This window comes from Condylostylus longicornis, unplaced genomic scaffold (assembly GCF_029603195.1).
Source record: "Condylostylus longicornis isolate FDR11 unplaced genomic scaffold, ASM2960319v2 ptg000028l, whole genome shotgun sequence".
Taxonomy (NCBI): domain Eukaryota; kingdom Metazoa; phylum Arthropoda; class Insecta; order Diptera; family Dolichopodidae; genus Condylostylus; species Condylostylus longicornis.
The window spans coordinates 4,134,112-4,159,885 of NW_026577997.1; the positions used below are offsets into that span (position 1 = coordinate 4,134,112).

The following is a 25,774-nucleotide window of genomic DNA, read 5'->3' on the forward strand; positions in this document are numbered from 1 at the left end:
ACAGGTCAATTACCCGGCCTGTAAAAATTTGAAATAATGTATGTGTTAAACCAAAGCATATAATCCATTATAAGCCTGTGTCTATACCTCACAATTCTCAACTTATGACGGAAAGGAATCGATCGTTCAGTTATATTTCCAACAATCTTCTACTTAGCCTTCAGAACTCCAAAGTGTTAAGACTAGATTTTTCAGAAACAATTTAATTTAACAAAATTTAAAAAATATTAGAAATTGTGTTCGTCATTTGATACTGATTTACGGCACCTATACTTGGAATTTTGCCTTATTTCATTTTAAAAAAGAACGTGGTTCGATTAATTTTATAAGTTATTGTTTTACTACCACACTTACCGTTTTAATTTTTTTTTCATTGTTAATTTAACTTATTACTTTTTTTTTTTGCATCCTTAAACTTAATTATCTATATCCCGGAGGTTTAACACACTGATGGTCCATCAATGCATATTTGTTTTAAAAATGTTATTAAACAAAAAACACAAAAAAAAAAGCATATTAAAAAATAATTTGTTCTCCTTGGTTTTGCTTCAACACATTTGGAAAGGGGGGGTTAGGAAGGTAAGCAAATTATAAGATAATGACTGTCACTTTATATAGGCAAATATGTATGTAATTTGAAAGCATACATTTAAATATTGCGTGTATACATATACAAATAATATATTTTAAGTGTATTTTTCTTAACAACTTGTGTACATTGTTGTTTTTCCTGTTCAAATATAAGAAAATATTATACATGTGAATGAAAGCCATTCTATACATATCCACACACATATACCTTTAGTCCAAGTAAATTTATATTTTTATAAAATTTATGCATACAATAATAAATTTTTGTGATGTGCTAAATTCTATATATTATATTGAATGTAGACATAGTGGTGATAAATTTAATGAGTATAAGCAAAGTATTACAACCCTATTATTAACCTGACAGTAATATGCTTTTATAAAGACTGGTTAGTTAAATATAATCTTAAAATACAAGAAAGTTAAGAGAAAAAATAAATGAGAGAAAAAAATTTTTTTTTAAATTTTCAATTTCTTATCTTACATTATATTTAACTATTAACTAGATGTTATGAAGCTAAAAAGCGCAGCATGCGCTTCTCATACAACTAATACGTGTGTATATGTTGATGTTTTCCAAATATACTTATTGAAAGTGTTATTCAGTTTAGTAACATTTCCATAATTAATTTATTTAAAAATTTGTTAATGAAAATTCCTTGGCGACCCATGAGGAAATGGCGTGTTCAAATACCACAAGAGGGCTCACCGTAAACTTTGACAGAACATGAGGCGGTATTCGGAGCATTGAATTCTGTTTTTCGATTGCTATGGTATTAAACTGTCCCGAATGACTTTATAAGTTAGATGGAAGATAGAATCTGGTCACACTGTATGGATTCGTTAGAAGGCAAAGAGATTGCAAGCATTTTTGCCAGAAAAGGATATAGCTCGTTCTTTATCAGGCCGAATATCAGGCTGCGGCAGAGATCCGATAAATCTCATTATTTGCTTGAATTCATCAGGCAGATGATCAAATGGGACTCGAGGGGTGCCTTTAAGCGTACCTAGCAAGCAGATGGAAATGGAGGGTTTGAAATTATACTACCAAATATTTTGTAGTAGCGTTTCTTCGACGTACAATGCAGATAGTGGCACAAAATTGAATCATCCTTTAAGTGTAGTGAGCGTTTTTATAACATATTGTAAAATTCGTATACCAGCATATGATATACTTTATCTAAGTATTTATTAAGGTTTATTTGTATGTAACTTGAATATTATTTTAGCGTAATAATAAAAATTGGTGCGAAGAAAAAGCCAAGATTAGTATAGATTATGTAGAAAAGAAAAGAAAAGCAAAAAAGATATAAAACGAAAGCAAATCAACCTCAATAAGATGAATTATGTTAACAGCATCGATTATGTGAATTTTGCTAATTGGAAAATGATATATTTGCAGGGCAAAAATAAACACATGGCATGGGTGATGATTGCTATGTTCTTGATTTTTTTTTCCTCTTCTTTTGTAATTTTCACGTTGTTTTCAGGTTTCTGTTTTTTTTTTTTACAATACTTTCCATATAAGTATAAAATATACTTTATATGAAAAAAGATTTTCAAGTGTGTTTGTTTGTTTTTTTATAAAATCTTTGAATATTTTTTTATATTAGCAATTCTTGCTACAGGCTGATGAATTACTTATACAAATTACGATCCAGAGTTTTATTTCAAAGTCTTTTTTTTTTCATTATTTACCTAGAGTTTTATTTTCTTGCAAAAAATTCCATTCATGTAATTTAATTTAACGAAAGCTGGGGAATCAAGTAGAATTATTAATTATTGTCTGTTTGATTGTGGTCTTCTTGCAATTTCATTCATACATTTTAGTACGCTATACTATTTTATTTATTTACATAATTGTATGCAAATTAGAATTCTAAATCATAAAATATAACAGGTAGCTAAATTGCATCAGAATTCCTGCGTACTGTTACTATGTACATACGCGCATATAATGAAAATTTATAGAAGAAACGATTTTATTGCCATTGGACTACAGACATCTGTATCTGATCAGGTGAATGCTATAAATATACTATGATATTTTTAAATATTATGTACAATAGTGATATTAATTTTTTTTGATCGTTAACACTCTATTAATTCACTGTTATAGGTACATATATTATATTTAGTGCGACAATTTTGCATTTTTTTTTAGTACGAATATGTGCAAATTGACGTTTTTTAAACGAATATGTGATAAATTTGATGTACGCAGATGATATGTGATAAGGAAACATTTGATTCTATTTAGAAAAGTTGAACAAGTTATTAAAAAATAGAAAAGAGGAAAAAAAACCAACTTGTTAATTGATTTATTCTATAAGATTTAAATTGTTATATAAATTTTTTTCTTAAATTGTGTAATAACTAAGACTACAGTAACAGCTATTCATTATTTAAAAAGTAATTGTAATGAAACGGGAATATAATGGCATTGATTAGAATTATTCTAGTAAACATTGCAATTACTGCATTTATAGGATATTAATGTAACTGTCGTAACAGTAATCACATTGGACATTTAAAAATCGCTAAAAGTCGTGGGAACCATCTATATATATATCATATGTTAGGCCCATTTTGGAGTATCCATGTCAGATAAGAAATGTCGTTCTACTAATATTTCAAGGATTGAATCCGTTCAGAGGAGGTTTTTCCGTTTCGTATTGCGTGGTTTAGGTTGATCCGATACTCTTAGGCCGCCACTGTACGAAGATAGGCCTAAAAACGTTGTGCTCTCGTAAGATAATCACTGACGTGCATTTTATTCATCAACTTGTTTCGGGGAACGCTGTTTCACCGTTTTTGTTCGTCGTTTTGTTCAATGTTCGTCGTCACAGTACGGATTATGGTAGGAATGAGCCGTTGACTAGAATGTTTTGTGCCGTCAATTCTGACTTTCTCGAACAAATTATTTTTTATTTTTGATATTTTTTGGTCCGTAAAACTTAATCCAAAAATTTTTTTTGTCTCATATTACCGTTACTAACTCTCCACTACCATTTTACTCCGTTATCAAATTATGACGATTTTGTTAGGCAATCTCTAATAATCTCTGATTGTGCCAGGTTCTTCCGAAAATTTTTCATTAAAATTACAGAAATAAAGTTTCTTAGCTTACAAACCATTGGTTTGATACCGAATCAATAGTTTTTAAGTGTTCTAATGTTGGAATCTAAATTTTTTATTATATTCTCACTTGTAAGAATTAGGTATGCAATGCAAATGCGCGTAGTATACCACAAAGAAATTATATAAAATTTCCAATTCCAATTAGAAACTTTTTATTTTCTAACATTATTTTAATAACTAATCTCAAACCTATAATTATCTAATCTAATCTTTTAAGGGCTACAATAAACGAAAACATTATCCATCATTGTTTAATATAGATATTATGAAAATTTTTAACATCTTTCTTTAAAACTTTGAATTTGAACCATTTTTGAAAATGTCAAATAATTCAAAACATGCAGTAAATTAATATTGCTGCATCCATCATATACCTACAAACTTATTATATGCTTTTTGTTTTTAATTTATAACCTTAATAGGCACAATACCCATTTTACAACATTTTTATATTAAATATTTTTCTATAATATTACATTTTTAAATATCTTTATTATAACGCGCTTAAATCCAAGGATATTATTTTATAATGATCATACCAAATTATATAGAAATGATCGGTATTTACAGGATTGTAGAATCTTAAATAAAACAATAATCATAACTAGTTGGCTATTTATTCTTTTAGTTCACCATGTTATGAAAAGTAAATTTAATCACGTAATATGTCAAAGAGCAGAGAGAAATTTTTTTTTTTTTTTTTGTATTTTTGTAACAAATTCCTAGTAATTATAGTCTGTCGTGTTTGTGTCAGCAGCCTAATTTTACCTTTTTTGTGTCTTTGTTTTGTTTTTGTTTTATATTTTATTTAACATCTCTATGCAAGTATATAATCATCACCGCGTATATTACATTTTTTTTGTTTTGCTACATTTTTATACTGATTATCACCGTATTTTTATTATTTAATCTTTAAATTCTGTTATACATAGGTAATGTTTATTCATACATGTGCATATGTGCAGTCATACATACATACACCCATATTTAAGTGTAATAGTATGTACATATTGTGTATTTAATTATGTCTTTATCATTTTGACATTTACGATCCCCTGTCAGTAATATATCGACAATAAAATATTACAAGTGTTTCGTATAGAACAGATTGTGTCATTATATTCAGTATTTTTTCTTTGTATGGTAAGATCGCATTAGAAATTGATGGCTTCTCTTTATTTAAAACTGCTTTCGATCTTTCGTCATTTTTGCTGGAGAATAAGTCAGGTAAGAAAGCTGATTATAACGTCATGTCACTTATAAAGTCTCCGCTAACGATATGCTTCTAATGAAGTGGTAGATTCGGCAAAGCGAAAATTCCCACAAATGAGAGGTATATAACCCTTCAAGAACAAGGTCGTTTTCTGCTTAACGCACACCACATTATCACCGAATAATCACTACGAGACAAAAAAGATGATCAAATGCCATTCTTGGTATCTTTTCCTGCTCCCCCACAGATTACTCCTCCTTCTGCGGGATAAGTTATGAATAAAAAGTATTGTCTGTCGCATTCATTAGTACATCAATCCAGGGTTCCTACTGCCCATCTTATGTTGTGCTCAGCCAACTACTGATCACGAAGGGGCTTAAACCAAACAAATCGCACACCTGCAGCATACTTTAAAAGGAAGATGGCTATGTTCTTTCCATAGATGCCAACATGTTCAACGGTAGATGACGTTATTATTCTTGTCAAATTTCATTGCTTTCTCATATAGATACGTACAGTGATTATTAAAACATTTATTTTTCCAAGTCATCCATATTTGGGAGGATGTTTTTTTTTTAATTTTACTCAATTAAATGGTACACCCTATATGCAAAAGTAATTGTTATAATTTTTTCGAATCAATTTCATCTATAGTTATATGCGAAAGTGTAATATCTCAATCTCATAGATTATCTGGAACAATTTTGTACAATTAAATTTTCTTTTTCATGTCACCATAGCCATACATTTATGAACATACATTTATAAATAGTTTTTTCTTTCCTAAAAAGAACAGAACTGGATCTTCATCAAAATGAATGCTAAAATAGAAGTTGAAAAAGAAAAAAAAAACGTAATGTTTTAAATCTACTCGTATTTTTATTAATCTTTAGACGCATTATGCGGTAAAAACGCGTTCATTAAGATGAAAACAAAGCGTCATGCAATAATGGATATATGGTGGCTTTGTTACCTTTTGTATTGTGTTTTATTTCTCCTGTTTGCTATTATGTTTTTTTTTCTTATAATTGTCATGTTATATTGTATTGACACGACACCTTTAAAGTTTTTAATGCTATTCTCATCAGATCATTGTGTTTTTTTTTTCTTTTTGAGAAATTTCATAATTTAATGTCATTTATTTAAAAAAAATTTTTCACAAAATACCTTTATATTATATGATGAGAATTAATTATATCAAAAATAAATCATTCAATTTCTTAGAACATTAATTGGTATAGAGTTAAAAAAAAGTAGAACAAATTTAATTTGTTTGACTATGTATAGTAAGGAAGTTGTTTTGATAGAATTTGTATGGTATTATTCTGAGATTTTGAACACAGGTAAACTTTATAAATATTAATTGATATTTAGGTAATTTAGTTAGGTAAGCCTCTGGTGGCAACTGTTAAAACATTTTAGTTAAAAATTTTTATGAAAAATATATAACAATTACCTCAACTGTACTCTATAATATTTAAAGTTAGTTCAAATTTAGGTATCATGAGTTCGGACAAAACGACCTCTTGTGATCCTAAATACTAATTAATATTCTCTATAATCTAGATACAGTAGTGCTTATAAAAATCGGAAAACTTTATGCAAAATAATTATTGTTGTTAAACCGAAAAAGATACGGTTTGGCGTTGTTTGGAATATTTGTCGCACAAAATTTGTTCCTAAAAATAAAAAAAAGTGGTCTCAGAGTGGCGTAATTACAATTCTTCCTTGTGGAAAGCTATATTACAACTGATCTTTCTTCCGATGTTAATTTCGACATTTCTCTGTAGTTTGTCTGAACTTTGCAATTTTTAAATTAATACTAACTTAATACGATGAATGTACCCTACTTTTATACTTGCAAAAGAACATACTTTACATTAGTCTAGAACAAAAAATTTCGTGTACTCCTTCTCAATTACCTATTAAATATGTCCTTTTATTCTTGAACTTTTAGGTGTCTCAATTTTTATGTACATTACTGTGTATCTCTTTTAAATTTTAAATTGTATATGAAACAAGACATAATTTTTGTTAATAATATAAAAATTAAAAATTAAAAATCATCTCAATTATTTTATACAACTACTTTATCATCGTGTATTTCATTAATTATTACGTACACTTCATGATATTATTTAATAAATTAAATTAAATAAAAACAAACATTTATTTATCTTTTTACACAAAAAAAAAAAAAAATTATTATAGTTGAAAAAAAAAATGTAATAAAGGATAAAATAAAAAAATTTATCTTGAATTAAATAATAAAAGTTAATTAAAATTAAATTAATAGCCTATACGAATCATAAATTTCCATTTATATATGTAAACACATTCGCATATTATGTATAATATTATAATTATACATGAGTAATTAGCATAATATATTTTTGTTTTACTAACTATGTTAGATATATTAAATGAATTTAACAAAAAAAAAAAGCAAGTAGACATTTTATTATAAATATTGAAGTGGTTATTGCGTATACCAGATACTTTTAATAATATTAACATGGAAATATTATAATAATTAAAGTCAGTTTAAAAAAAAATGAGAATAATAGTTGGTAATTAATTAATATTATTATATTATTATAAAATATTTAAGTGATTTTTATGTTACACTGATAGAAATTGCATGAAGTATGCGTGTATTTAAAATTTTGTAAAATAATTCATAAAAATCTTAAATAAAATCTTGTTACTAATTAAATACATATTGTAATTAACTAAATTTTGTAATTTGTCAGACTTATTTAGCCCGACAATGATATTATTCTTGAAAACAATTTTGCATTCGCAAACACATTTAGACTCAATAAAGATCAGTATACAATTTGTAAATTTGTATTAAAAATGTCTTGATTACATTTAACGATTTGTAGATATTTAAATTTGTGGGGCCCGTAAGACAGCAACCACGTCGCTTAAAGTGCAAAATGTCCCATTTCCATTCTCTTACAACAGAAAACATCACATTCACTCAGAGAGTGTATTAAGATTACGTATCTTCCTCATAAATCTGCAAGTATCTCAACTTTTCAGGCCCAGCACACTAAGGTGTTCCAAGAACATGTTAATCTATTATATAAATATGCTGCATACATATTATTCCTTAATTTGAGTACACTAACCAAAACATTAACGAGAATACTTTGATGCGTTGGCAACCACTGTAGATATTCTAGTATGAATTTGATTGGCACATATTTGTTTACACAAAGAATCATTCTCATTGCCTTATTTTTTAATTTTTGCATACTATCAAAGCTCTCTCGTATAAATAAAAGCATTATATAGAGGACCTCTATTCGAAATGAGGCTTTATTATGATATTAACAATGCATCACCAGCAAACAGAACTAAATTTGAGAATTTAATTGATTTTTCAATATTATATTGAAAATTAAAGGACCTCTAAATACTATACCTTGCGGAATACCGCACATGTCACATCTAATGAAACACACAAAGTATCATTCACTTTTATTCTTTATTTTCTGCCATGTAGCTAAGATTCGAACCATTTTTTTTTGCAACATCTGTAATTCCATAAGACTCAAGCTTTCTGGCGATCGTTTCTAGAAAGCTCTTTGCAAATTTGAGAATATTACTGCAATTATGTTTCTATCATGTATGGCTATTTTCCAATTTGTAACTACTAAATTAATTAGTGCCTCGCAACTGTAATTTTTTCTGAAACCAGATTGAAATTCTGCAATTATTTTAAATTTGACAAGATAAGCTTCAGGTTGCAAACTAACAACTTTTTTGCCTCAGTGAAAATATTGAATTTACATTAAATTTTCTAACAAATTTGTAGCACGCTGTAAATTTTAAATTATCAAATTATTGTGAAGGAATCTAAAAAAATATAAGAAAAAAATAAAATATAAATTAATTAAAAATAATTTTTTTAAGTATTTCCACCTACGTACATATAAAAAGTATTATTATTAATATATAATTATTATAATTAATTACCTAGTTAATTATTGAAATTATTTTTTAACCATATATCAATTAAGTATTAAATTTTATTTATTTATTTCATTTTTTTTCTATTTTATTTACAGGTATGTCAAATTTCACCCATATTAATAAAATTTGATTTAAGGGTAAATAATAATTTTTTTTTTTGGCTCAAAATATTTTAATTTAATTGCTTTTTATTTGATTTATTAAATTATATATATATACTATTTTACAATGGCAGGAAATTAATATTAATATTTTATATTTTGTATGTATATGTGTACGAATTCATAAAATTTTAATTTCAATATCCTATTTCGGCTTTAATAATCTTCATAAATCTTTATTAATAATAATGGAAAATATTTAAGTCTTTACATTGAGATTAATTTCACTAGAAATTGTGTACGAGCTTGAATTTAAGAATTTTTTAATACCAGGTTAGTTAGGCTGCAAATAGGCTTTCAAAATTATGAAGTTTGCGTTGATATTTTAATTGAATATGCAATATCAAAATACACTTGCAAAATACAGATGCATTTTAGTTGAACCTAGTAACTGAATCACTGATATCTGCTTTTTACGATCTCTAATTTTCAAGTATTTCCAATGAAATTTATTTTAAAAATTGCTATGACAATTCTTAATTCAAATCCTCACAATAATTTCTACATACATTCCTATGAACACATTAATTTCCGAATAAATTCGTCTTTTATAAATTTTCCAGAAACAAAAAAATTCAATCAATTGAAAGCTGTCAGAAATTTTATTAGAAAAATCAAAATAAATCAATTAATTTCAATGAACTTTTAATTTAAATTTGTAAAATATTACGTACATAGTAACTTAGTAAAACAAATTTTAATTTTCAAATAATTCTCTAGAATTCAATAACGAATTTTCGAAATAAAGACAGAATGGTTGAAGAGAATCGGCGGCTTTCAGTTAAATTTTGCGTTTGTAGCAATTCTCGAGTTTGGGTAGTCATATGCAAACAATTCTAGAAGATATGCACAAATTTTTAAATAAAGCAGAAAAATTCATCACTGTTAAGAGTCAATTAAGAGGTGTTTAGCTATTTGACATCAATTTAAAGAAGAGTAAGCGTATTAAAAAAAATTATTTAAAGAAAAATTTATATGTACGTAAGTAGTTCTTTTTAAAATTATTATTTAGAAAATATGTGGAATCTACAAAAAAAATTCTAAACAATTTGAATTGGCACCAATGATTTTTATTAGCAATGTAAAAATTTCGCTTGAATTATTCGTGTTTTTTTTTTTTTAAATAATTTTCCATGTTTGTAAATACACATGTATCTAGTTTGTCATTTCCACTATAACATTTATTACGAAACGAGTTCTTGTATATGCAATCAATTAAGAGTTGCCGTTAAATCCTCTATATTGTAGTTATTTGATTTTGATATTGTAGGACTATTATAAATTGTAACCAAAATATTTTCGTCATATAAATACAAGTTTTATAGATTAAGGGTTTAGGTCACACTGATTGATAGACCCCCAGGGGTCCATAAATACCTGCTAGAGATCTACGAAAAAATATGAATTTAATTATATAAGTTTTTTATTTACCTTTCTCACATCATAGGTATACCTTGCTACTGTTAGAAATTTAAATCTATCAAAAAATGTAGTAGGGGAGAGGGTCTATCAAAAATTGAAAAACACAACAAGGGGTGTATGAGAGAAAAACTTTGGGAACCTCTCGTTTAGGATGACTTTTACACTTCAATCAAGTTCATGATCAGTGAACTCTTAAGAAGTGAAAGCTAGTTTTGTGCAGTTGATTGGTTTCGAGATTCTGCTTCTTCAATATCTTCAAATTTGGTTATAGCTTAAAGCAATTGTAGCATTGTGGCAATTGTTAATTGCACTTACTTTGAGCTGATTTGAGCTTTGAGTCACCAAAAAATAATAGCTGCTAAACTGTTAAATGTAGTAATATAACTGCAATATACTGATCCTTCACTGCATATGTGCATTTTTTAATTAACAGATATGTATACAATAACTGTCCTCACGCTATATTCCGTACACATATGCATTTATTTTATCTAAACAAATATTTTATTATATAAATCATGTATCTAGCTATTATTTTTGTCTTTTTATTCTAGTTCTCCTCTCTGTTTCTTTTTTTTTTTAATTGACAATTAATCGCACGATGAACATAACAATAAATTTACGTAAGCAAAAATATAATGATAATAATAGCTTTGCTGTCTATAGTTAACTAACTGGTATGACGACTGAATAAACACCAAGAGTATAGAACAATAAAAATATAACACGTAGCTTTTTTTTTTCTGCTCTCTCTCTATGTTAAATAAATTATTATCATAGCATTCATAGCTATAACATTTTTATATTGTTAAGCAAAATGAAAAAAATACAAAAAAAAAAAAAACGAAAAGAAAATTATTCTTGTGTGATAAAAATTAATTTTCATGGTTGTTTTTTAACGTTCGAACAAAAACACTAATATACTTTTAAATAAAGAAACAACCCACTAATAACAAAAATATAGATGGTAAAATTACTAGAATTAAATATTGTAAATATGGCAGTACATTGTTTTGTTTTATTTTTTTTTTTAAGTGACAACCCCCCAAACAATTAAAATGAAAAAACAAAAATATAAGAAAAATTTCTACCCACACGCTATTTCTTTTTTGTATTTTCTCGACTCAAAGTGACAATAAAGTGAAAGGATTAAAATTTTTGTAATACTCATTGTAGGCACACGGAGAAAATGTTCAATAAAATTTCTCTACTTTTTAGATAAAAATAGGAGAAGGAACAGTTGGGGTAGACCCCCACTAGCAAACATTCCGTTTCGAAATATTGCTTCAAAAAAGTTGTTCGAAATAATTCAAAACGTGGGTTTTGAAAAAGTGTTCTTGGTAAGACACACCATTAAAATTTACATTTTAAAATTATAATTACCTAACTGTTCAGAAATTCTACCGTTCTTTTTTATTAAAGTGGGAACAACACAAATTCATGTATTCGTTCTAGTAAATACCTAGCATTAAAGACCATACACCAATTGCCTTGATTCCAACACATGTTCGCAGTACACAATTCTACTCTAAAGCAAAGGCTACGATAATTAAATGGTGGCACATATACAATCGCTTATACTCAAAATAGTAATCGAGAAAATTACGCAATGTAGTTACTCTGTCTTTTAATACAAAACAATAAAACTCCAAGGGGAGAGAGCCAATGAGAAGGTTATTCAACGTTTTTGTCTGTTTTTTTATCAATTTTTTTTTTCCTACTTTTTCTGATTATTTTTTTGTTTCTTAAAATTAAATATTTATTCAGTTTAAAATAATAAAAGAGAAAAAAAATTAATTGCACCTTTATTTAGCCTAAATAATATTTTAAATATTGATTTTAAATTTTAAATAAAATTTCTGTATTGTACTTACTCGGTTATTTTACAACAACTTAACCATTAGCTCACTCGACACATGCATGTTCTCTTCCCTCTGGCAAACTTAAATCGAAAGCCCTTTCCAATCATCTATAGTAGGCATCTACCTGGTGAAATTGCTACAAAAGTTTCTACAAGTTTACAAGCACTTTTAAGATAAATTTAATTTGAATTTGAACAAATTGTGTTAAGCTGATAAATTATGATAATTAATTTAATCTTGATCAATCAGTAAACAAATTTATTAATAATAACGCCTTTCCTGTTATATATATACAAATGAACTTAATAAACACGCCTATTCCATTGAATCTATGTGTCTATTTAATAAATATATGATTATATAAAAGCCGGCGTTTGAAATTAGTTTACATATTTTAATTTATGGTTGTATATAGCCATTTTTGTTTATTTAACTGGTTTTTAAAAATTTTTATTTAATTTAAATTTAATGTGAACCGCGAGACAAACAATAGCGTGAGTTTTATAATACTAAATGTTCTGCAGATAATTGACCTCTTTATATATCATACGATAGGGACATCCTGTAGTATGCGTGAAAGGTACAGCCGCCCTTCCCTTCTTTTGATATTTCTATGATTGAATCGATTCGGAATAGATTTTTCCGTTACGCATTGCGTGGTTTTAGATGTTCTGATCCTCTCAGGTTGCCGCCTAGGGGAATGTTGTTTCGAATTTTTTGTTAGGGCAGGTGTCTTTTAAGCAAAATTCAAGTAATTTGAGGTTGGCAGGGACAAATTCGTTTCAAAAAGTAGCTGATTGCCAGAATTACTACATATGTTTTACAATAGTTGGTGATCGAAGTGCGATGTGTTCAGGCAGTGCCTTTTACTTTTTGGAGTTTTAGAAAAAGAAAAGTGGTTGTACGAAGGTTCAGAGACGGTCTATAAGAAATTAATTTACTCAGCTGAAATTAGAACTTTCCAGAGCTAGGTTTTCTTCTTTTTGTTTTGTGTATTCTTTTGCACGTATATTATGCAAAACAGTGTTCCATCACTTCTGCAAATTAGTGTGCCGTCTAAACCTAAAAACTGAGCAGAAAAAACCCAAAAAGCAAATCGCAAATCACGATTTTTGTTTTTTTTTTGTATATAATTTGTTCAAATATTTTGCGATAATATATTAATGTGTACATAGACTGTGCAAATCGTATTTACATTCATATACAATTGATAAATACATATATACATATATTTAATCAGACAGTATTTTATATAAGTGCATAATATGTAGTTTTGAATAGGAAGAGAGGGCAAAAAACAGCAGAGAAGAAAAAATTTATAAAAAGAAACGAATTATTTAAAACTTTTTGAAAACCATTTTAGTTGATTGATTTATTTGAGTCAGAGTTTAGCCAGAAAATCAAAATAAAAAAGTCATAGCCACAACAAATATATACATACATACATGCTGTCTTATATACGTTGATTGACACATAAGAGTATGCTGATTGTAATTTAAAAATGGTCGTTTCTTTTTCTAGCCTTTTTATTTTGTTTATTGTTTTCATTCTTAGACGTTTTACTTTTACGTTTTTGTTTCGTTTATTTTAAAAATTTAAAAAAACATTAATTTTGATGAAGCATAATTACAGGGTATGTCATTATATATTAAAGCTCTAAGAGCTTAAAAGTACTGTGAATAACATCATTTTGGATCATGATGTTCTCTTATACAAGCGAAGATAATGCAGTACCAAAAGAGGCCTTAAAGTCTTATAAGGCCAAAAGTATTAAAATTTTTTGTATGTTATGTGTTGACAGCATCCCAAGTAACGAAAATTTCAAAGGAAAACAAATCTCAATTAGAAACGTGGAAAACTAGATAAAGTAGCAGGGATGAATGTTAAAAGATTCACTAAGTCACAAATGAAAAACACTTAAATCCCGATTCATTTATAAAGGGAACAACTTGTGGTTGTAAATTTGATAATATCTTATGCTACGGCTTATATAAATTTGCCTGTATATACTTGCTATGTATTCACTTACATACTCCACATAAAAATGCAAACATTATACAAACAAACATAAAAATTATATATAGTGAACTTTTTTTCTTCTTAAAATTTATCTTTATGGTATTTTTCACGTTATATTGTATGCAAAGTGGCTATATAACAATTTTTTTTTGAAATTTTTTTTTATTTTTTTTTTCCTTTCCTTCAGTATTAACTACATTATGTAAAATTAGTGTTGTCGGCCTTTACAAATACAAATAAATAGTAAAAACATTGGCAAAATTTATAAATTTGTGTTCAAAATTTATAACTTATGTGCTTAGGAAAGTTGCAAAAGATTCAGGAAGAGTTTAAAAGCGAAGTAGAAAACCTGTGATTGGAGCTCTAGAAAAATCATTTAAGTCTCCGATAAGCTAACAGGCTTTAGGATGACTATGACCAAAGCTGTTCAAAAAAATTATTGAAATGGAAAGAATGAGGTGAGATTACTCACGGTTCCCCTGATAGGAAGGGCATAGTTTCTCCTGATAATAGTCTAACATAGGTTTTCCTGATAATAGTCTAAAGGGTCACCTGATGAAGTTGGTTCTGCAGGTCAAATAGAGACTGCAGGTTCTGTAAAAGAAAATCAGATTTTCCACTCCTTCCATTTTCAATTGAGTGGTTCGACTATCAGCAAATTGAGAAATGGGCATAATTAGATCGACTTCGCATTCAGTATTGAATAAGAATTCATGCAACTCATTTGGGTCGAAGAGGTTTCATTTTACTAGTATAATAATAAGTTATTTAAAACTAAATGTAAATCATAGCTCTTCTCGTGTAATATGTAGGCGAATATAAAAGTGTAAGAGGCAATTTCGAACAAAATATAAATTAAAAATATGAAATAAAAAAAACTGTTCATTTTATATAACACTTTTAATAATTAAAATAAAAATTTTAAAATCTAATTAAAATCAATGAAAAATTACGTTTTTAGGGGATTAACCTTTTTATAAAACAAATAAATTTTTAGTAATGAATAATAAAATACAAACAATAAATATTTAAATTATTTATTTTAAAACCACACTGTAGTACGTTCATATTATTAAAAATTAAGTGTTATAAATCAATTAAAAAATATTTTTTTTTTTAAAAACAATAATTGTAACAAAAAATAAAATTTTTACATTTGCATATTTGTATTTAATTTTACGTATGAAATTCTATGTACATACACACATATGCATAGAATTGAATACACCATAGGTATAGAGAGCACAATATAAAATAATTACTCAACAATCCTTTGTCTGACTACTTAATTAATTCAATTAAAAAATTCAAAAAAAAAAATTTTTTTTTTTGGAATATAAAAGAAACAAATAATTCTGAATTAAGTAATAAATTAAATAGTTCTGTGTAAAACCACCAAAAGAATTTCATTTTTTTATTTAAAAAATATTATTAAAATAATTTTGGAATTTTATGTTGGAAAATTTATCATAATTTTTGATGATTAAGAATGACCTCTAATAATAATTCGCATAATAATCAAATTGGAAAATTGTTTTAAAATTTTTCTATTCTGCTGGTAATTTGAAAAATCATTGGAGTTTATAAATGAGCATTCTTTCAAATGACTGCATTGCACAAAAAATAAATTGCAGACTTATAGGCGCTCTGAAATTTTTGTAATTTTTAAAAACGACTTGTCTAATTATGGTTTAGGAGAAGGCAATTTTAATTGAATTCAATTCAAAGAAAGTTTACTGAATTTAAAAATTTCTGTTTGAAGTTAGTCAAGAATTTTTTGAAGGAATAATTTAAAATAGTGCCTATTTTTAAAAACTATAATTATAAATTCTAATGTTATACTATAAAATTTTATAGTAAGCATGTTCAGATTATAACTACGAAGTCTATAAGTATGCCACAAATAAAGCAATTATCGCCTAAAACTATTTGATTCACTTCCAACTTACTCTCTTAGGCAACACTCTTAGAAATGTTAGAATTAATCGAAAAATATTATTTCTGTACTGGAATGCAGTACTCTCATCTTTCCGTTTTTAGTTGTATGCCATTATCATGAACTGTATATAAAAAGTATGCCAACCACAGTCAAAATAGTGAAATAACAATCACGAAACACACTTTCAAATAAACAATTTTATCACTTTTATATTTAAAATATAAATATTTTTGTTTTTTATCACCCCTTCTAGCTTTAAAAATAAATTTATTTCTAACTTAAGGCAAATTTAGATATTAAAAAATTGTTCAACTAATGTTAAACTATTTCTTTTGGCAATTTGTTATGATTTAATTTCATGAATTTTGATTAATGTTCTGGAGGATTTTCTTAATTTCATTTGAAAACAGGATTCGAAAATGTTTTTTTTTGTTTTTGCAAATTTATGATTTAATTAGCGTGGAAAAGATTGATGAAATAGTTTTACTAATTTTGCAAAGAAAACATAAGATAAAAAAAAAGAGAAATATTGTGCGTGTATGGTGGGAAAGGAATTAAAATTAGGGTATGAAAAAAAGGAGGCTGTTAATTTTGAAAAGTTGGAATTTGTTTCGATGTCCATCTCAGTCTAGACATAAAGAAAAAATAATTAAAAATATTCGTAAAAGTTAAAGAACAAATAATTTGTACATGTGTTTGGTGCATACAGGCAAAAATACTGATATTTAAATGCACATATAAAGTGTTGCAAATTATATACCTTAAATATTTGGGTTATGGAATAAATTAATATTGGTACCTAAAGTGATAACACGTACCTTTTGATTCCATAGTAAATGGTATATGCGAATTGCAATGCAATGAATAGAAGTAAAATAATTTATTCTGCTGTACACTCATCTCCTTCTGTGCTCAACATTATTGTGAATTGAACGTGGACTCATTGCGCTGTTCCAACATAAGTAATTAAATACGGACATCTTTTTGTGATAAGTTGAAACTGTAATGAAATTTAAGACCATCACGAATAGTAATATCAAATTGTATGATTAAAACTGTAATACACCCAATATTTTGATAAAAATGTTAATTTCATTTTCTGCATAAAGGTTCCGTAAATCTTGTACGAGCATATTGTGTGTGCATAATATATATTATTATATTATATAATATAATTTTAAACCCAGAAGCATTTTAAGAAATTATTAAATGAATATCATTATCATTAAATATTAAACGAAATTAAAAATTAAATATTCAACCTAATTATATTAAAACATAATCATAAAATAGACAAATAACTAAAAAAAATTATACAAGATAATATCAAACAAAAATATAATGATGTTGATAGATGTTAATAAAAATTATAGAAAAACATACATATGTATGTACATATGTGCCATCATGAACCCTTTTCTTTGAAATTGTGATGGTGTTATGCTGAATATTATAGTAAATTTACTATATTTTTAAATATTTACTTGCATGAGTTAAGAAAAATTTTGAGAAACAATCGCTTTTGAGATTTCTAGTAATATTCTCTCTTTTAGGCAATATTGAACCTCGAATGATGATCAAAGAGAACACAAAGAGACAATTAGATTCTTATAGAGTTGTTCTAATTCGGTGACTAAAAAACTGAGTTTGCTAATTAAGCCCCTAGAATGACATACAAATAGAATATGAGTTATTTATAAATTTGCTAACCAAATTATTTCGGTCGATTTGAATAAAAATTGGAATATCTAGGTGTAGTTTAAAATTTAAACCGGTTTTTTCCCGTATTATTATTTACTCTTTACATTACACACTGAGTCACAATTTCAAAATAAATTTTTACTGTATTATCAAATTGCATGTATGTTACACTACTCATATTTAATAGTGATGACACGGGGGCTATGATTCAAATAATTTTTCTTTGTTTTCCTTTTTTGTTCTCTTTTTTTTTGGTTTTGGACGGGAATAGAAAAAAATAAATAAAAATATTTTTATTTTATTTTCGTTTCTATACATTTAAATTACATTATTATCGAAATAATATGAATGCGTACACTTTACAGGTAAAATAAATAATAAATATAAAACATTACACATTCGAGTATAATGAAAAACATATGCTCTATATCAAATGGTGCATCTTATATTATATTTTGTATACCCATGTTATAACCGTCTGATATTATCAGAAACTGTTTTATAGTATAATTTGACATGTTTTCTTACTGCTGCCTCCTCATAATATAATCGAATATATATTTGAGTATAAAAGTGTTTAATGTAATATGTAGGTTTATTCCAATTCATGCACGTGCATACAAACTCTAATTTTCGTATAATTTTTTGTTGAATATCTAAGAAGTATGCGCATTCATATAAACTTTTATATTGAGAAATTTGGTTGACTGCATATTAAAAAGAAAAACCTTAAATATTTTGGTAACCTTTAAAAAAAAAAAGTTTCTTTTGTTAAAGAAAAAATGTAGGTATATACCTGGTTTTTTCTTTCTTTTTTGTTTTTTTTTTAACATGCAATAAATTTGGAGGAAATTTTTTTTGGGAAAAATTGTTTTTCATTTTCTTTATTTAATTTATTTAAATTAAATTATAATATCAATTATGGTAATTAATACGAATGAATATAAAAATACAGAGACGGAGTCTATACTGCAATTTATTTTAAATATACGGCAAGCCTTTAATTTCATTCTTGCCACACGAATAAAACTGAAGTTATTAACAATATCCGATGTCGGCATGTTGATGAAGTGAATGATTTTATTGCCAACAATATTAGACCGTTTTTCCTTTTCCTTTAACAGCTCGCTGGGAAGATAATATTATTGTTACCGGCAACCATTGACTTACAGAGTTTAATTGTGATACGCAACTTTAGGCATTGTCAGTTCCTTTTACTTTATGGCGGTTTCGAAAATATACTAAATGTATCAAGAGGGTTTTGTTTTGGAACATATTAACTTTTAAAAGATAAATATTCAATTTATAATTTAATCAAAGCTCAAAATATTGCAGCCCTTTTACAAATAATTCGAAATCAAAATGTTTAATTCTAAACTACCTAAATAATACTAAATTTGATATATGAATTTAATCCGACTCTGATTTCTAACATAATGATTTTAAAAATTATACAATATTTTTTTTTTATTTTTAATATCATACAGTAGGGTATGCTTCTTTCTGGCTTTTGTTTTTATTTAAACAAGAGGTTTAACTTATTAATGAGCATTAATAGAGCAATAAATGATTTTAGAGAAAAAAAAAAATAAAATAAAAGGTATCTAATACCTAAAAAAAGCCCAAAATAATGACTCGAAAAGGGAAGGAAGACAAAATAAAACAAAAAAGCAATTTCCATTAATATCTGGAAAAACAAAAAAAAAATAAAATAATTTATTTATTATGACCCTCCAGGTTCACTAAAATCCTAAAATTATTTATATATCTATAAACATTTTTGAATATGAACGCATCACATCTTCAGTGGAACTACAAAAAATTTTATGTTATTAACTTATTTGTTTTATATATATATATATATACAATATATTATGTGAACAATTTAAATAAAAGTCATCGAATCGAAGTAGTTTTCAGCTGATCACACAAACAGAATCAATATGCGTCTATATTTTGTTGTTTTAAAGATCTCTTTCGAAAACATTATAATCTGACCTGATCTGACCACTTGTTTCACAATCTTTAATATATACATACGATGATATATATTAGTAGTATCCATACTTTGTACACCTCACTTCACTCTCTCTCTCTCTCAGTCTCTCACTCTTTTAATGCATTTTCTTCTACAAAATGTTTATATCGTGTTGCTTAATAAGAATATGTGGATACATAATAATGTAGAGATACAAATCATGTGTAGATGTTTGTAACATTAAATGACTGCCTATAATAATATAATAACGGATAACAGCAACAGTCAACAATGCATCAATATTAAAAAACAAAAACAAAAATATAGAAGAGAAAAACACAACGATGCACATTCATCAATTATTATTGTTATATTATTTATGTTGAATGTTGATGTCGATGATTAGAGAGATAAAAATGAAAGAAACTAAAAAATAAAAATAGGTCATCAGAGGCCATACAGAAAATATAAGAAAAAACAGAAACAAGCAGCAAAACAAAAAAGAATTAATTCAGAAGAGGAAGTCAACATTTTAAATAATACCAACATATTTTATGAAAAGAGAGAATTATAATTATTAAATAATGTGAGTATTTTCAACGATATACCATGTACAAACATATGCACGCATACTGAGAAAACAAAAACAATGTTAAGATTGATAGGTAGAGTCAATGTGACAAAAACACCTGTCAATTCAATTAAAACAATAGTTTTAACGTCATGGGTAGTCAAATTAACAAAATTTTTTTTTTTAATTTTATCTGTTGTTCTTTTTTGTGTGTTAATAATTTTAAAATTTTATATCTAAATATAATTTTTAAATGATTGTTTATTACACGTAAATTTATTTTCAATTCTCTTTTTTGTTCGTATTTATTTTTTATATTATGACGTAATTTGTTAATACTCTCGTCACACGATCATAATGTGAGTTACTAAAGAAGCCCTTAATGATTTTACTTATTATACAGCATCCCAGTCGGAGGTTTATGCAATTGTGTCTGAGGATAATCATCCGAAGGAACTGTATGGATTTAATAGGTATATATACATTCTTTTAGAGAGTGGGCCTCCTTCCCTTTCACTCTTCCATCTAATATAAGGTGAAATTAAGTATATTGTCGAACTTCCTTCTGATTCATAATGAGTTAATTTTTTCAAAGAAAGTTATACCCATTTCGATCCCTGGTCAAAATAGAGTTGTGGAAAATGAGCCAGTGGATACACTACGAAGGCGGGCCTTTTAGGCTACATTTTGTGGATTGTCTATTATAATCATTATCAAGATGCGATTAGCAAATTAGATAGGAATTGAAGTCTAATGAAGACTGTTTAAATACATGGTGCAAATAGGCTAAAATGGTCCTATCCTTGAATCAAAAAATCTTTCTTCAGAGCTACTACGTAGGGATAGGAAGAAAGTTATTTTAACAAAAGGGTCCGACGAACAAACACCTTCATAATATGGATAAGTTACAAACTCTGTTGAGTACGGTCTGAATGGTATATAATACGGCTTCGTTTCACACTTTATGCACTTGTTATCCATTAGCTGCCCAAAGGTTTCTACACGTTCGACTACCTGGACCCTTTAAATGTTATTGTCCACCTCTTTATATCTGCGTATTCTTGAGTATCTCCGAGTTCCTTGAGGAAATAAAGATAGCGTAAGGTTTGTGTCTATGGAGGGTAATTAAAGCTTTCAACTAATAATCTGTTAAGTTTTGCCTTATCGCCACAGGTACAATATTTATGTGTATACATGTGAAGTACAATGTTTGTTTTGTAAAAATAATTTTTTTAAAAATTTAGTTTTTCTTTTCCTATCTTGTTTTTATTGAAAGGTAAGGTTAATTGTATCATTATATTCTTGATGACGATGTCATTGTAATTCTTTACTTTTTACAACCTTTCAGTTCCTTGGGATAGGAAATTTTTCCCATATTTTTTTTTTCTTCATTCATTTAATTGAAGCAGTGAAAATATTCAATAATAAATATGTTTTTTAGGTGTACAAGTGTGTTAAATTTCATTTTATATACAATGTAAGGTATTCAAGTACCAAACCTACATACAAGAAATGAAATGCAAGAGTACAATTAAATAAGGTGAAAAATTATATCTTAAAAATTTGTTAAAAAGAATCTGAACAACAAAAAAACAAAAAAAGGAAAATAATAATACTTAATATGTTCATGTTTTGCAATTCCTTTAAGGCATAAAAATGTAGGTTTATAAGTCATACAAATGCTTCTCTTACACTATATATTTACATTATATATGAGAAGGCATTGAGTCACAATATAAACTATCACTATATCTTACTAAGTAGTGAATATTAAATTAAACCTTTAGTGAAAAAAATAAAATAAAACAGAAAAACAAAAAGTTAATTGATACTTTAAAATAATAAACACGAATAAATTTCGACTGCAATTTTTCTGATATTTCTACGTCCTTTTTCGCGTTTACTGCTTTAAAAAAAATTTTTTTTAATCATTCGAATATTAAAAACCTTTTAACAGGTTTTTTTTTGTTTAGTTTAATAAAAAGAGCTACTGAACGTAGATAGCGTTAGGATTTCTTGTTTAATTTTTTTCATTTCTTTCAAAGAAAAAGGGTCCAAACGAAGTTTTTCAATAATTAATTCATTCATAACATTATATACGAAATGATATGAAATGCATAAATATATAAAAATATAAATTGTGTATAATATTCTTGATAAAAAAAATTATATTGAGTGCGATGTGCCTTAGTATAAGAATTGAAAAATTATCATAAAAAGTAATCAGAACTCGAAGGGGTTAATAAAACTTTCACTTAGAAATGGCTTCATACGAGTTAAGAAGAAGAAACGCCACATTAATTTTTCTTCAATGAATCGTGCAAAATAATATACTGGTATATTATTATTAAATATAATTTAGATATATGTGTGATAACGCCAAAATATCTTAATAAAATAATGTCATGTTAATTGTCAAAATTTATGTCTAAATTGTAATTATTTTCAAGTCAATTTAAAAATTATTTTAAAGAATAATCAGAATATTGTAAAGGATATTTAACAGAGACTGTTAGAAAAACAAAAGAGCAAATTTGATGACGTGTCAGCTGCTAGGGACTGAAGAAATCAACGCTGCAGCTGTCAAAATTTCAATCAAAGAGAAAATGTAGCAAGTAGAAGACGATTTTAAACGAATGGAGAATAGAGACAATTATAAAGCTACTCGATATAGAAGATTTAACGCCACTCAAAAACTTGAGAAGTATTACAACTTCAAACTGCATGTAAATTAGTATGATAGTATAATCTTAGGTTAAGTAAGGAAAGTGAATGCCTTAAAGGCATGCTTTTGGTGGCGGCAGGAATGTTTACGAACATATCGACTTATAACAGAGCAGTCATTGAAAGAGATACTGCAAAAGCGGTTGTATCGCGTAATATTGAACTCAGTATTCAATTAGAAACAAGACAAGAAGTGAATGCCATTATTAATGTGAAGACAATTGGCATGTAGAACAAAAAAAACGGATTATGCAACGTCCGTGGTGTTGTACCACATTATAATATCGCTGGCACCGCAACGTGTCATGGTGGGTGTATTGAGAAGCAATATACGAAAGTTTCAAGTGTTTTTTAATAGGTGCTTGAAAATAATATGCCGCGTTTTCTTACCCCTAGAAGAATAGTGAAAGAAGAATTGTGGGTAATAACAGAACAAGATTTAATACGGACCCAAAAAGGGAATAGAAAATGGAAATAAACAGGCTACATTCTAAGGTGACCAACAACATCTATAGCGCATCAAACTTTTCAAAACGAGTCCGCAAGGCAAAAAAATAATTGGAAGAACAAGATAATGCAAATCATTCATGTCTTTCAATTTTTGTGTTAAAATTAAATTATTCTACTGAAACATAGACGCGAAAATATGAAAATGTAATCAAATACTTATTTTAAAATATTTACACTTACTTTACTTACAAATCTTTAACACTTAAATATATATTTGCCTATAACATATAAAATGTATAACAAATATAATTAATATTATACGCTTGATTATATTTCACTTTTATTACGATTCTTTATTTTTAACATTTCATTGATTTTAATCTTTTGACTTTATTATTAGTCACCTGTCAAACTAAAATACCATAATGCGATCATTTTTCTGACAATATTGAATATTTTACGACAATATGTGTATATACGCGTATAAATAGTATACAGAAATATAACAGAAATCCAGAAAACAAATTGCATATTATAGTTTTTTTCTTTTTATTAGTGTTATTATTTTTTTTTGAACTATATGTCAATAATAATGTCATAAGATTACAAAAATTGTATAATAAAAGTATGAATGAAGTTAAAATTATATAGGTATATATGAGAATAAAAAGATTATATTATTGTTATTGTTATACACACTTTTGATTTCTGCGTTTCTACAATATTTTCATGTAATTATTTTGTTTTTTTTTTTTTTTTAAATTCAATGCATGATTTTTCAGGTGAAAAACTAATAATAAAAATAAAAAATTTTATATATATATGTGCGTAATAATAAAAACAGGTAGAATAAAGGTGAGAAATAATTTTTATATTATATTTAGGTGACAATAGTTTGTGTGTATAATTGAAAATCACAGTTATATATATATATGGTGTTAAAAAATAATTTATAATACAATTTCAAATATCTAAAATGATATAGATATTTTGATATACGTGACGTATTTATATTAGGAATGTTCAGAAATAAAATGGGCTTAAGTTTAAAATATTAACAAGTAAAAACGTTTCAGTCGGTATAAACCGATTGAATTATACCCTGCACCTTTCGTTATTGTGTAGCAATTACTTGAACCTCTAAAATCATTCTATAGAAACTTCACGGACATGTCTGACCTATAATTGGACAACCGACTGCCAAGTTTCATGAATCTTACTTTATTATTTTTCCAAATATTTAAAATAAGCTTTTGGAGTTGTATGGCAAGTACCCGAACCTGTCAAGCAATTTCACTAAAACTTCACAAATATATCTGATCTATTATCGGACACACAACTGCAAAGTTTCATGAATCTGACTTTATTATTTTTCCAAATATGTAAAATAAGCTTTTGGAGTTTTATGGCAAGTACCTGAACCTGTCAAGCAATTCCATCAAAACTTCACAAATATATCTGATCTATAATCGGACACACAACTGCCAAGATTCATGAATCTGACTTTATTATTTTTTCAAATATTAAGAATAAGCTTTTAGACTTGCATGGGAGCTACTCGAACCTGCCAAGAAATCGCACCAAAACTTTAGAAATATGTCGGAACTATAATTGGACACACGACTGCCAAGTCTCATGAATTTGACTTTATTATTTTTGCAAATATTTAAAATAAGCTTTTAGACTTGTATGGGAGCTACTCGAACCTGTCGAGCAATTCCACCAAAACTTCAGAAATATATTTGAGCCATAATTGGACACATGATTGCCAAGTTTCATGAATCTGACTTTATTATTTTTCCAAACATTTAAAATTAGCTTCTGGAGTTGTATGGCAGGTACCCGAACCTGTCAAGCGATTCCTCTAAAACTTCAGAAATATATTTGACCTATAATTGGACACATGACTGCCAAGTTTCATGAATCTGACTTTATTATTTTGCCGAATATAAAAAATTTGCTGTTGAAGTTGTATGGCAGCCACCCGAACCGGTGCAGCTATCCCATTATAATTTTTA

The 25,774-nt window shown here is 26.9% G+C and overlaps 1 protein-coding gene across 2 annotated transcripts in view; it reads left to right on the top strand.

Moving 5' to 3' along the window:
* Nucleotides 1-25,774, top strand: part of LOC129607720 (optomotor-blind protein-like) — a 102,550-nt gene that overhangs the window by 59,642 nt on the left and 17,134 nt on the right. The window contains exon 2 of one of the 2 annotated variants that reach the window (XM_055518884.1): nt 9,025-9,143. The exons of the other annotated variant lie outside the window; for it this stretch is intronic. Within the exon in view, the coding sequence (XP_055374859.1) occupies nt 9,025-9,049 (25 nt within the window). The 3' untranslated portion in view covers nt 9,050-9,143. Of the gene's footprint in view, nt 1-9,024; nt 9,144-25,774 lie in introns of those variants that run through there. 2 annotated transcript variants of the gene reach the window in all.